Raw genomic sequence first — 15,618 nt, forward strand, 5'->3', positions numbered from 1 at the left:
ATGATCATATATACATGGATTGTTATCTTAAAAAGATGAACTATGCAAAATCGGGTAAAAACGTCCACATTCTTCCACCTCCTCCGAGATGGTAATAGCGGAAACATTAAGAAAAGTGCTTTGGCAGATGAATGTGATGAAAGCATGTCATATGTGGTTTCCAAACCAAATACAATCATCATTTCTTTGGCAAACACTACTTGAGGGCTTAACAAGAATGTTTCAATCTTTCAAACAGGGCAATTAAATGATATTTACTGTATGTCAGTGCACTAACCATCATTTGAATGTTGCTGCAAGGATTACGAGCAAACCAGAAAGCTATAGCCACTCATGAGGCAACGGTTATGAAAGCGAATTGACTCGAACAGAAATAACTCCAGCACGTATTTCCTTCACTATCATCCACAAGCACTTTCATTCTCTAATAATAGAGTGTTTTCAGAAATACTTATGATGCCTTTCTATAAATAAAGACTTTCTGGGGTGTCTGGCCAGGCAGAAGGGTCTTTGGAATCAGTCGGAACTCAGCGCTGATCTCCTCCGTATGGCGATGATGCACGCCCATAAATTACTCCTCTCCTGTGCTGGGTGCTGTAAAAAGAAGGAATCTCGGAAGATGTAACAAAAGACACAAGTTTGGAATTCAGTGCGGATGATTCCGTGTACTTTGGCTGTGGGTTTTTTAGGTTTTCTTGATTGAAGCAGTATGGCGGCAAAATGTAGGCAATTACATATTTCAGAGGGTTTGACTTGTTTTCAAAGAGTCAGTTTGAGAGGGTATCGCTGCTTGAAGAAAGTGATGGTGTTTGAAGTGTTGGGGAAAAACAGGAAAGCATGTTTGGAAAAGGAAAGGGTTTTTGGCTACCTCACAGATTGTCTGAAAATATTTAGAAAATTTGAGAATTTTCGTTTTAAGGCTAATTTTATCATGTTTTATTTATTATATAGAATGCATTTGTGTTCAAGATGTAATAATAAGGGTTTCACAGGTCCATGCATGTCATTTACAATTTGGAGAAATCCTGAAAATGCTTATTTTTCTTTTTTAATATGAAACATCAGCGCCAGGGAATAATCTGTCTTGGGTGGAAAATGATATGAATGAATCTCGGAAAATCAGTGATGACATTATTTGAAAGGTGTGTGTTGGTATGCATCATGTTTGTCTAAACCAACATACAATTTACCTGATGTCAAAACAGATTGTGGAAGTACCTGGCACAGATTAAAGCATGGTATATTGTGGTAGTACTAGGTGCAGATTAAACCATTGTATATGTTGGTAGTACTAGGTGCAGATAAAAACCATGGTATATGTTGGTAGTACTAGGCGCAGATTAAACCATAGTATATGTTGGTAGTACTAGGCGCAGATTAAACCATGGTATATGTTGGTAGTACTAGGCGCAGATTAAACCATAGTATATGTTGGTAGTACTAGGCACAGATTAAACCATGGTATATGTTGGTAGTACTAGGCGCAGATTAAACCATAGTATATGTTGGTAGTACTAGGCGCAGATTAAACCATAGTATATGTTGGTAGTACTAGGCACAGATTAAACCATGGTATATGTTGGTAGTACTAGGCGCAGATTAAACCATAGTATATGTTGGTAGTACTAAGTGCAGATTAAACCATAGTATATGTTGGTAGTACTAGGCGCAGATTAAACCATGGTATATGTTGGTAGTACTAGGCACAGATTAAACCAAGAAAGACCATGGTTTGATTGTAGTTAAATATTGGCAATGGTTGATTGTAGTAAAATATAGACAATGGTTGATGGTAGTAAAATATAGGCAATGGTTGATGGTAGTAAAATATAGGCAATGGTTGATGGTAGTAAAAGATAGACAATGGTTGATGGTAGTAAGAGATAGACAATGGTTGATGGTAGTAAAATATAGGCAATGGTTGATGGTAGTAAGATATAGGCAATGGTTGATGGTAGTAAAATATAGGCAATGGTTGATGGTAGTAAAATATAGGCAATAGTTGATGGTAGTAAGAGATAGGCAATGGTTGATGGTAGTAAAAGATAGACAATGGTAGAACATGGGGTAGAACCTATTGTAACAGGGTAAATGATAGAACAGCCAGGAAGAATCAAGGGCTTGTTTTCATCCATGTTAAGGAATTAATTAACCATTTATATTTCATATAAGTATTTAAGGACAAGAGACCATGCACCGACTTCACTAGACACGGCCCTCAATATCTGTCAGTCAACAGGTTTGAGTGATAGGCCAATCAGCCGAATGTGAAGCAAATTACAAGAAAACGGAAAAAGTTTAATCTACCAATAAATGATTTATGTTTGCTGCGTAGCATGCATATGCTGCTTGTTAGATTAGCTCAATGAGGCCAAAGAAGCTCTTCTGTCTTGGAGGAGTTTTCAGATGTGTTTACTTGATGTGGCTGTTGAAATGAGAAACTGCAAGTGATCAACTGTGGATATGATGAGTGTACAGGATCAGGGCTAGTAATATATACAATATGTTGGCCCAAAGGGATACTGCTTTAGATTAGGAGATACGGTGTATGATATTTAGTTTCTGTCATATTCTTTTCATTTGAACCCTGTTCACAGTGTTATCATACCTTAGTGGGGTATGATTAATATGAAAATCATGTTCTAATATCATTCAGTGGAAGTATTTTAGTAGGATGCCTCCTTATCTGTAATAAAATTATTTATTTTTTTTTGCATTTTTTTTGCATTTCTTTTTTATTCTGTCAAATAATATCAAATATCAACTTGTTAATCATTGATGTAAAAAACATTTTACTATGGAGCATATAGGGAATTTTATTTTATTTTTAATAAATATGATTAATATTTTTTAATATTTTTTTGAACATTTACTACACTTAGGACAAAGTTCTTCATCTATAAGAGTGTGGGTGGAATGTTGCATTACTACAACACTATATGCTAACTCACTCACTCACTCATCTACATGAGAACAGTTGCAATGTGTTGATGTGAAACTGTTTGCTTGAATGTTTAAAAGTTTGCACATATATGCATTAACCTCTGTAACATCCTTGTAGAACTATATGATGTCGAACAACAATACACAGTGCAGTGAATCCATAGGCAAGACCTTTAGAGCCACACAGTCACTTTATGGCATAAGGACCGCCTCCGTGGTCTAGTGGTAGAGTGTCTGCCAGGAGAGCAGAAGGTCTGGGGTTCTATCCCCGGCCACGTTGTACCAAAAGACGTTACTTGTTGTTACCCTGTCTGGCGCTCGGCATTAAGGGGCTAAAACAAGGACTGGTCGGTTCGGAGTCAGTATACTGTGTCTGAGTGGGGTATTCATGTTAAACTGCGACATGGTATCTCAGTGAGCTAGCACTTTAAATCGGCATTAGTCCAGACTAGTACAAGCAGCCACACAAACACACACACGTACATGCACGTCGCTATATAAGTGCAATAATTGTGGACGCGCATTAAACCCAATTTCACCTCACCTTATAGCATAAGTAGTAATCTAGTATTTTGTTTCTGGTGTTTGGGTTTTCAAAGTAGAAACAATTTATGGATAACACCTTCTTTAATTACTGTAAAGGCGACATTTTGGTACATATCTATACCGTAACATCACCTTTACAGTAATTAAAGAAGTTTTTCATCCATAAATTGTGTCTGCTGTGTCATCTGTCAACTTCTAAGTAATGCCTGTCAAACAATTCTTTGGGTTTGCCTAAAATGACATGCACATGTAGCATGGTTCAGGGAGCAAACAAACTCACTTGCTTGATGTATTCTGGATGCAAAATGTACTTGTCTCCAGTATTTTGTAGCAATTCATAAAAGTTCAGTAGAGTGACGTCTGAACTGCACTCGACAAGCCCACAAGGCCTTATAATCTTCTTCTGACACACTACCTGCATAGACACGAGAGGCATCTTGCGTCATGTGCTGTTTGTACATTCGATTGGGGGGAAAGCAGGTCAAAGTTAAATCCTGGTTAAAAATCAGGAAAATAATGCTGGAAGGGGCAAAAATGAAAAATCCCTGTCTGTGATGATGTGGCATGACTGATGTGTCATTGATGTGTATTCTGCATCATGTCAGTGACAGACGGACATTTTGTTTGTTGTTGGTACACACGACACATCACTGTTATCATACACACAGGCATACTTCACAGGCTGTTGTAAGAGGCGACTAATGGTATCGGATGGTCAGGCTCGCTGACTTGGTTGATGCACGTCATTGTATCCCAATTGTTTTGATCAATGCTCATGATGTCAATCACTTGAATGTTTGCTCCAGACTGGATTATTTACAGACCGCCGTCATATAGCTGGAATATTGCTGAGTGCAAACAAACCAAACTGACTGGGCTATTGTCATGTTAACCTTTACTAACAGGTTATTGCTCTGTTTATTAAAAGAATAAGAAATTAAGTAGGTATTGAGATAAGAGTTGCAAGATTAAACTGCCAGTTTGTTTGTCAACTAGGGATGCACAGATGCATATATTCTGATTGGATTGAAAAACATGAATATATTTATTTTTGAAATAATATTTTTAAAATGTACATTGGATCCATTCTGAGGTGAAATTAATGCACATAAACTCCCAGTCCCAGTGATATAATTTAAGAATAAAAAAGTTATTTTCCAAAGAAATTGTCAAAAGTTTTACATTTAATACATTTCTGGGGATGAAATACATATAATCTCCCCTTCTTTATTTTTTTGCAGTAAGATATGTTGGATATGTTATGAAAAAAACTTGTTTTCCAAGAAATTTGATTTGATAGTAGTAATAGCATTATTTCCTAAAAAGGCTGCAATGAATCCAGTTGTAAATGTGAGGTTCGTTTAAACTTTAATTAAGGATTAATTATTCTAATTTCCTTTTGCCTTGGGTCCTTCCCTGTTTTGCTGTAACTTAACATTCATTTTTAATTGTCTAACCATCTTTGAACGTTTCTGGCAAGAAAAATATATTATGTTTCCGCTTACAATCTGTTTTGATGATTGGCTGGGTTTTTTCTTGAAAACTTAAACAGATGTTTAATGAGTGTCACAGTTTGAAAACAGCTCAAGAGCAAAATAACAGATAAGATGCACTTCATCTTCCATTCAAATATTTCTGTTGTAAACTCTACAGGCACGTCTGTCTGTCTAACAAATAGACTCTCAGCTCTCAAGTGTTGAATAATTTGAGTAATTTGAAGTTTTGGTCTCAGCTTCCAACGTTGAACCTCACTGTTTGTCACAAAACATTAATTGTTAGAATAATTTCCAGCATACTTTTTTCAGAGGAAACTGGTTAGAATATTTGTGGAATTTCTTTAACTATATAACGTTTGGACTAGTTCTCATATTGTGTAAGCAGGACAACTCATTTCTGTTGACTAATTTTTAAAATCGATAATGTTAGCCTGATAACTATTTACATACAATTGGCTTTGAAGCTGAAGACTAAGGGGAAATTTTATCAATCACTGACTATCTTAAAAGTGATTCAGTGGATCTGGTAGTCTGATTCGGTGACTTAGTTAATTTGCTCATAGTGTATTGCTGGATTGTTCTAGGCGTAAAACCATACTCACTCACTCACTAATTCAATCTTTGCTCATAATATCAATCATAGCTTGAATTATTTCCATTCCAGTCAGCTGTTATATTGCTAGGTGTTGAGTTAAACGACAAACAGAACAAACAGGAAAGTTAACTGAACACTACTCCAAGATAATATCTCTGAGCTGAAAAAGAAGTGAATGCTGTCGATTACTTGTCATGTGCTAGTACCTTGATGACTACTTCAGTGTTGTAATAACATCCTAACAACTACTTCTCTGTTCTGTTACAGCACCTACAGAACCCAGGCGGCTTCCAGAACGCAGCACGGGAGCTGTTGGAATGGTGCTCTGATACCCGGGCCTTCCAGCATCAGTTTGAAGATGCTCTTATGAACTGTCTGACAGTATGTACACTCTTTTTCATAGTCAAAATGCGCCTTGTTTCTATGCACACTGAATAAATTGAATTTTGTGAATATTAGATTGACCCGAAATTTGAATGTTTTTTTTTATCTGAACAAAGATAGCATTGGATAGCATCTAAAATATCGTCTCAAATTGAAAATTATTTATTTAATGTACAAATTTTTTTTTTTAAATTTAAATAACAATTATTCCCTCACAATTGTGACAGTGTTTCATTTCATTTCATTTCATTCACTGCTGTCATCTCCTTGTTAAGCCTAGGTATGTTGCAGAATATGATTTGTTCAGTATAAGCATCAGTAGATACATGGACACATGATACTGAGCGTCCATGGTAGATGTCATACCATCTAGATCATGAATGTTGCCAAGTGTTGCACACCATCACAGAGTGTGTACCTGCAGAAGCTTATATGCCAGTTACTTTTACAGTTTTCCTTGGCTAATCTTTTCCCCAGGTCCTAAGGGTATCCTGGGGAAGACCAGGTCCCCAAGACCCCATGTTTGTCTCTCTATTGGGAATCGATGAAGAATAGGTCCCCAGTAACCCATGCTTGTCTCCCTATGGGGATCCTGGAAAGAACAGGTCCCAAATATGCCATGCTTGTCTCCCTTTGGGGATCGTGGGAAGAATAGGTCCCCAGTATCCCATGCTTGTCTCCCTTTGGGGATCCTGGAAAGAACAGGTCCCCAGTATGCCATGCTTGTCTCCCTTTGGGGATCCTGGAAAGAACAGGTCCCCAGTATGCCATGCTTGTCTCCCTTTGGGGATCGTAGGAAGAACAGGTCCCAAATATTCCATGCTTGTCTCTCTATGGGGAATCGAGAAAGAATAGGTCCCCAGTATCCCATGCTTGTCTCCCTTTGGGGATCGTGGGAAGAACAGGTCCCAAATATTCCATGCTTGTCTCTCTATGGGGAATCGAGAAAGAATAGGTCCCCAGTATCCCATGCTTGTCTCCCTATGGGGATCCTGGAAAGAACAGGTCCCAAATATTCCATGCTTGTCTCCCTTTGGGGATCGTGGGAAGAATAGGTCCCCAGTATCCCATGCTTGTCTCCCTTTGGGGATCCTGGAAAGAACAGGTCCCCAGTATGCCATGCTTGTCTCCCTTTGGGGATCCTGGAAAGAACAGGTCCCCAGTATGCCATGCTTGTCTCCCTTTGGGGATCCTGGAAAGAACAGGTCCCCAGTATGCCATGCTTGTCTCCCTTTGGGGATCCTGGAAAGAACAGGTCCCCAGTATCCCATGCTTGTCTCCCTTTGGGGATCGTGGGAAGAACAGGTCCCAAATATTCCATGCTTGTCTCTCTATAGGGAATCGAGAAAGAATAGGTCCCCAGTATCCCATGCTTGTCTCCCTATGGGGATCCTGGAAAGAACAGGTCCCAAATATTCCATGCTTGTCTCCCTTTGGGGATCGTGGGAAGAATAGGTCCCCAGTATGCCATGCTTGTCGTAAGAACTAACTAAAGAGAACCATGTGGCCCAGCTCTGTGACTTGGTTGATTGAATGTTATCTTGCACTGATGGCATGAATTGAGGTTTAAGCTTTCAGTCATAGGTTTGTCTGGTCCAGACTTGACATTCCTCTGGCCACCATGATATAGCAGGATTATTGTCGACCTCTGCATTTATCAAGTCACACACTTCATGCTTTTCCTCAAAGACATCGCACCATTATACATCAACCTCACATTATCAATATTTTTCCACAACTCGCGTCTTGCAGCAGTTGAATATCATGGTAATGTGCATTAATGTGTTTGATGCTGTAAATACCCTGACATGTATGAATATCCATATGGACACAATATATATGCTGTGTCTCTGTGCTGGCAGCTCTCCTGTGATCAGTTCAAATATATGTATGTATGTTTTCTTCAATCTTGTCAATGACAAATAAGAAGCAACAAGACACATCCCAATGTCCACAACTAGACCCCGGATCAGGCGGAATTTGTGGTCAACGCGGGATAGCTTCGCAGTAAATAAATATCAACCTCGGTCTAATTTTGTGAAGTAAACGTAATAGTGTGATCGGTTTTTATGCGCACTGTTGGTTTTGGTTAGAAATCGGACTTCTTGTCAGTCATATTGAAAGATGCCAGACTCACTCCAGAATGACACTGTAAGCTGGAAGAGCAAGGTCTAGATAGGTCCTTTACTCAGCCTAATTTTCTCCGGAATATCTCGCAGAGAATTAAAAAATTGTGTTAGCATGGTCAGGATCCTCTCAGATTGTAGACTTGTTAGAAACTTGTGACGATATTACATTATCATTGATTTCTCGGAAGTACAGAGACAATTTACATTGGAGCATTACGCCTTACGTCAATGAGATACATTTGGAATGCAAAAAAAGAAGATAGAATAAGTGTATTAGGCCTAACATGTTTGAGAAACAAGGCAAGTTTTCTGCAGATACACCAGCTCGATTCATGAATATTTTAGATGCTTTAGATCATATCAGACAAATCTTTTGATGAAAAAATGGTGGCCAAATGTTTTTCATCATTATAAAATGAATACAACTAGCTGGATTGTGTTTGATGTAACAGTGCTTGACCTTGGATGAGGATGAATTTATTCATCAGCATCCGTATCAATTTGAGATTGATCAGATCTGTGTGATTGGCCTAGATTGGGGTTGTGACAAGCTCTGGGAGTCATGTCAATTGCGGCATTGATGATAACAAAATGATTTTCTCAATTAGAGAGTTGTGGATGTTGATTATGTCAAAAATGGTTTCAGATAGACTTGTCAATTTCACTGTCATTTTTGTCAGCTGAAATATTGACATTGTTTTGTAGTGTGTTCAATGGCATAGCTAGTTTGCTGTCTCATTGTTCATGTCTTAGACAAACATTTTTATGCATAATTTAGATATATTGGAATTCAATATTCCGTCTTTTAAATCGAATGAGAAGTACAAATGTAAATATTAATTAATAAGTGAAATTATTGAAATTATTTAATAAGATGGAAAATTATGATTAATTTGTATTTAATAAATAATGAAAATGAAATGGTGATATACATTTATGTAAGGTAAATGTTTCATATTTTCTAATTTAAATGTCTGTGTATGCAACAGAGATTGTGAATTCGATATGGAATCAAGTGCACTGCGTGTACATCAGTTGTCAATAGTCATCTCCGACAGCTGGCGTTCAACTTGCGAAACAAAAACGATTGCTTTCCATGTCAACTAAACTTGAGGAATAAATATCTTAGTACATACACCCTTGAGACTAGTCATGTACAGGTTTTGTGTTGTGGGATGCAGGGCATCCTGGTGCTGATTTTGTTGAATGATTGACAGATGTGTGTAAAATGAAATGTAAATATGTGGATAGCAATTTGTCCATTTCTTACTCGATTTTTTCCAACATTATATATCAATCTTGCTTAAATTAACATTAGCTGTCTATGGTGAGTACATGAATTGGTAATTAATATGATAAACATTGCGAACGATATTCATTTATGAGTTAAATCGAGCTTACTTTATTACTCTGTTTTGACGCCTTGGGAATGAAATGTTTTCTCTGTGTGTGATACACACTCATTTACCCCACAAGCATCATCTTATCAACACATTTGTCTGCTTTTTCATTTTTATGATTAGAAACACTGTCTGTTTTTGTGTCACTCAGATTTATGTTTGTAACTTAAGAGACTATGTTTTGCATTAAATGTCGGAATTGGTGCAATTGCTGGGATATCACCTAAAACATGTATTTATGGCAGCAAACATGTGCCACTACTTGTTTCTTCATGCTGTGGTCAGCCTTTAGAAAAGTTGTGTTTTTATTTTTTTAACTGAACCGTCGACCCTATTTTTTCATTATAAATTGAGAAAACTATATTTGTACTCTTCTTTTTTTTTACTTTTCCCCAGCAACATATCACAGAAAATATATTTTGTGATTACTCAGGATTAAAACAACATTAATGCAAAGCTAATACAAAGTTGACACTCTCGACCATTTGTAGATGATTTGATACATAATAAATCTAGAATTCTGTTCCTTGTCCTTGGTAGACAGACTTTTTCGAAATTAACTTCCTTTGTCTCCCAACAAAAGCTGACACTCTGCACGCCTAAGAAATAAACAGACAAAGACACCTAGTTTAAGACCAACGTCATTTTTGTTATAAAAAGAAATCCCTCTTACAACTTCTGATGAAAATAACTGTGATCAACAGATAAAATCATGATGGTGTATGTTTGTAAAGTATTCCTTCGTATACTGAAGAACTGGGTCCGATTCCCCAATGGGTACAATGTTTGGCCATTTTTGATGCCATGAATTGGATAGAATATTACAAAAAGCAAAGTAAAAAAACTACGTACGCTCAGGTCCCCAGGGACTTATGTTTGTCAGGAGAGGCAACTGAACGTTTATGGTGTTCGGGCTCAATACTTTGGATGATTGCTTGTCATCGTGACCTAATGAACGAGATGTTGTTCTTAATATCAACCACTGGTTTGTCTCGTCGAGATTCCTCTACAGGCCACCATCATGTAGCTGGAACATTGTTGAGTGTGACTTTAAGCAAAAAGCGCTCATTTATTCGATGCTTCAAGATCAGGATTTAGCTTTGATTTGATATATTCATAATTATATTGTCTGAACACAATATTCTCTTCGCAACTTTTTTATGTCTTTGAAATTAAATTATATGATCTGAATCATATCAACTTTCATGGCAGAATGGAAATATATTTGAAGTCATCAAGAGAAATCTTGAAATCTGAATTATATTAATTGGTTTTTTTTATCCAGTTTCCAAGAAATGAGACTTTCCTAAGGGCTATTGTGTCTGAAATAAGAGATATTCCAGACTTACTCCTTGTGAATCTCAAACAGTGGAAATTAAAGATGCCACATTTCAGACATTGTACCACAATAACCCCTAAGTAAAAGCTTGGAGGGACAGGTTGCTTACAAGACTGAAGGCTTGGTACACTAGGGTAACACTCTTGTGATGACCAAGGGTAACATTCTTGTAATGACCAATCAAAGGTAACACTCTTGTGATGATCAAGGGAATCATTCTTGTAATGACCAATCAAAGGTAACACTCTTAAAATGACTAAGGGTAACATTCTTGTAATGACCAATCTAAGGTAACACTATTGAAATGACCAAGGGTATCATTCTTGTAATGACAAATGAAAGGTAACACTCTTGAAATGACCAAGGGTAACATTCTTGTAATGACCAATCAAAGGTAACACTCTTGTAATGACCAATCAAAGGTATCACTCTTGTAATGACCAATCAAAGGTAACACTCTTGAAATGACCAATCAAAGGTAACACTCTTGAAATGACCAATCAAAGGTATCACTCTTGTAATGACCAATCAAAGGTAACACTCTTGAAATGACCAACGGTAACATTCTTGTAATGACCAATGAAGGGTAACATTTTTGCTGATCATCTTAGCGTTAAGATCACTTTGTGGAACGGGGTTCAGGTCTGTAGCTACATTATTCATGAAATACCATGCTCAACATATCTGGCCCAATTAAATTGAAATTAGAATTTCCAAACATGATATTTTTACAGAAAAATGTGCAATTTTTAGATACGTGGCACTGAAAATGTAACCATGTAATTCTAAGACCTCATGTTCAAATTGATAATTGTCATATCACAGTTATAGTGTCTAGCCAGTCAATAGTTGGTGAGCAGGGTCATTATTTGTTATGAATGATGTACCATGAACTGTGACGATTGTTTAACCAAACTGAAGGTCATCATCAGTAATAGCATCGGTGCATTTCATGATCTGAATCTGCGCAACACAGATGTCGTGATAGATTTCAGTCCATGACCTTGTCAAGTTCATGATCAAGTGCTGCATCTATACCTGTGAAGAATAGGTCTTTAGCAACCCATGCTTGCCGTAAAAAGCGACTCTGCTTGTCATAAGAGGCAACTGACAGGATTTCGTGGTCAGGCCTGCTGACTTGGTCGATGCATGTCATCGATTCCAATTGCATGGATCGGTGCTCATGATATCAATCACTTGATTGTCTGGTCCAGACTCAATTATTATACAGACCAGGGTCATATAGCTGGAATATTGCTGAGTGCGGCGTTAAACAACAAACGAACAAACATGACTGGTCTTATTCTTGTTCACATAAACAGCTTTGGAAGGTGCATTTCATTTGTGTGAAAATCTAATATAAAAACCTTGGAATAGGTATAATTGTACAATTAGAATGTTTCAGCAGGTTATTTGATGTTTCTTTTGAATTTTGTAACCTCAGATTTGAAACTTCAAACAAAACTGTAAAGTAAAGAAGTGTATAACAATGTGCTTATGACTCAATGTGTTGATGTGTCATTATAAATATATTTCTTGATCACTTGATGTTTTTAATTGCATTATATATCCACTGAAACATATAAGCAGTTTCTGTGAAACTAGAACACTTCAAATTTCTAAGAGGCCAAGCATTTGATGTTTGGGGAGGGGGATATATCTATTACAAATAAAATTTGTCCTCAGGGTTTACAAGCACACAAAAGTGTTGATGGGACCTTCTGGATATCCTGAAAAAGAAATGTTGTGGAAAAGAAATTAAATTGTTCGTCTACCACTCCACTCACAGAAAAAAATGTCAGTTTTGAAGTAGCGACTATCCTGTCTCTCACAAAACTCCCAACCTTCTTCCAGAATATTAATGGTGGTTAATTTGAAGTGAAGCACAGAGGTATACACAAAAGTCAACTTGTTTAAAGGGGGCTAGACTTGTGCAAAGAGGCAGTCCCAGCAGGTATAAATCAGGCCTTTCAAACACCACTTTGTTTATTTGCCAAAAAGACTAAAGCACTGATCACAACTTCTAGACATGGCCATGCTGAACATGGCAACCCTCCTTTAATGAAGATATTGGATTTGTGTAAAACAAGTACAACACTTACCTTCTTACAGGTTTGTTGGCCTAGTGGTTAAAGTGTTTGCTTGTCACACTGAAGGCCTGGGTCAAATTGCTCACAAGGGTACACTGGATGAAGCCTGTTTCTTGTTCCTTGCCATGATATTGCGCAAACATGATAAATCAGTGGGAAACTTGTTGCTCACTCACTCACTCACTCACTCACTCACTCACTCACTCACTCATGAAGATCCAGGTAGAGAACAGGTCTTCAGCAACCCATGCTTGCCATAACTGATGACTATGCCTGTTGTAAGAGGCTAACGGGATCGGGTGGTCAGGCTCGCTGACTTGGTTCATGCGCGTCATCGTATCCCAATTGCGTGGATTGATGTTCATGATGTCAATCACTGGATGGTCTGGTCCAGACTTACAGACCGCCGTCATGTAGCTGGAATATTGCTGAGTGCTGCATTAAACAACAAACAAACAACCTTGATATATTGATATGTCCAACTATGTGTATCATATTCTATGTCTTTGTTTAATTTACCATGGCTAAATCTACAAGTAGCTGTACGTTGAAAACATGGTATGTTTATTGCTTCAATTAGTTCCCCCAGAACAATAGAATATAGAATATTTATAATAACTGGACTTAAAACAACATACTTACATTGAATATTTATGCATGCAGCATGTATATGTCCGTACAAGTCAATAAAACGATAACACCAGGTCAAAAATGTTTGACCTTAAGGGCATTTAGTCACATTTTAGCTGATTTCATTTGAATTGACAATATGAGATATATTTGAACATATCTAGAATGCCTAAAGAAAAACATGAACTATTAATTTGATCCTTTTAGAAAGAGCACGTGATCTGATTAGTTTAAGTTTGTAATATTCTCAACTGAGACGGTTAACTTTGTATTTAAACTCAAGTGGATATATAAAAAACCAGATAGAAGCCATTGTTCCTAAGTAGAAATATGATCCCTATTCACATTGATAGTCATTTGTGTTTAGAATACACCAAGATTAAAAATGGAATTTGATATCTAATGTGTTCATGTATTGAGTTATTATCAAAAATTAGGATACAATATTTACTTTGGTTGTTGGTGTATTTGATTATTTAGAAAAGAGCACAAACAGAGACAGGTCTATTGTATGCTTTTTCATAAAATGGTTCGATTGTTAGAAACAAAGAATAATTTTTGGTAAAGTTTATTTAAAAAAATTAAGTACTATATTCACTGTAATAAGCACCCTAAGGCACTTGACATAGCGCGTCACTTATTAAAAACATGCATGATGAGTTAAATTTGTTTCCTGAGGTCGAGGGGTAGAGAACAAACTTGGATCAAATGTCGATCACACCAAAATGGTTTCGATAAAAGTCACTTGGCACTTATATACCCTTTCTTTGCTGGTGTTTCTGTAACAAAAGTGTAATATGCGCAAGAAGATATATACACTCTTATATGGGAGTGTTTTTATAAAGATTACTCACAGATTGGTTTAGAGGTTGGTCAGGGGCGCTTATTGGATCAGGGTGCTTAATACACCGAATACGGTTTAATGGGTTTGTTGAGTGAGTGAGTATGGTTTTACCCAGCTTTTAGCAGTATTCAAGGGATATCATGGCAGGGGACACCAGAAATAGGCTTCACACATTGTACCCATGTGGGGAATCGAACCCAGGTCTTTGGCGTGACGAGCGAACGCTTTAACCACTAGGCTACCTGACCGCCCCGTGTTTGGAGAGGAAATCAAGAGGCTAGTTGGAAATGAAGAGGCTTTTTTCACTATTAATAGCTAAGATACAGAACAGTATGATGTAAAATATTGCATATTTATGGAACAAAGAATTCATCTTTTATATTTTATTGCCAAAGCTCAAAAGAACTTACTGTTTTCTATCAAATGTGGAGAAATGAAAATATTTTGCAATGATATGAAAATATATCTTTCCCAGACAATCAGTATTCACTCAATAACAATGCAATCTTAGCCACAGAACAAGGACACATTGTTAATAACTCAGTATACAACCCAACTTATTAATGACCTGTCAATTTTCTATGTGATTGACAGCTGCCGGTGTCTATTTAAGGAGAGCCAGGTTTATGCTGGAGTCACTGTGTACATCTTTACTGTAACTTTCCAAGCCTGACTGATTAATAACGGAACACAGGTTTAGTTATTTACGACTGCCAATCATTCCAGCTTCGCTGACACAGCGTGTCCAGTGATCTCGAGCAATGTTGGAGTGACAGCGATCATACAGTAAATACGTCAATAGCAACATCAAAGAGATGAACATTGCATGAGGGGAAAGATGAGCATCATGGATTTCATGTCTGTCTCTGGTTGATTTAGCCGCTGAGGGACCGACAGTGATTTATGTGCGTATTTGTAAACCAACATTAAAGTGTTGGCACATTTGCAGAAGAAATAAGTGCGGTAAGCACTATGCTGGCCAAAGCTCGCGGAAAATGGCAATATGCTCTACCAAACATTGATCTGATTAGAAGAGGCCATTTGCATAGTCGGATGTATAATGGTTGGCATCGACCCTGAGTTGCTGCTATATAATTAGTTGGCATCAGCCGATCGCCAAGTGCAACCTGCCGTCTGCTTGTGTTAATTTCATTGACGATCTCACTCATTTGTGCCTGGATACGATGACCCTAACTCCTTGTCAACAATATTGATATGTTCT

At 37.3% G+C, this 15,618-nt stretch overlaps 1 protein-coding gene across 5 annotated transcripts in view; it reads left to right on the plus strand.

Moving 5' to 3' along the window:
• LOC139468286 (zinc finger MIZ domain-containing protein 1-like) overlaps positions 1-15,618 on the plus strand; it is a 412,922-nt gene that overhangs the window by 302,419 nt on the left and 94,885 nt on the right. For all 5 annotated transcript variants that reach the window (XM_071250157.1, XM_071250160.1, XM_071250161.1 and 2 more), the window contains one exon: positions 5,848-5,961. In XM_071250157.1, the coding sequence (XP_071106258.1) occupies positions 5,848-5,961 (114 nt within the window). The remainder of the gene's footprint in view (positions 1-5,847; positions 5,962-15,618) is intronic.

The sequence above is a fragment of the Haliotis cracherodii genome, unplaced genomic scaffold, assembly GCF_022045235.1.
Source record: "Haliotis cracherodii isolate W230 unplaced genomic scaffold, xgHalCrac1.p SCAF_2, whole genome shotgun sequence".
Lineage (NCBI taxonomy): Eukaryota > Metazoa > Mollusca > Gastropoda > Lepetellida > Haliotidae > Haliotis > Haliotis cracherodii.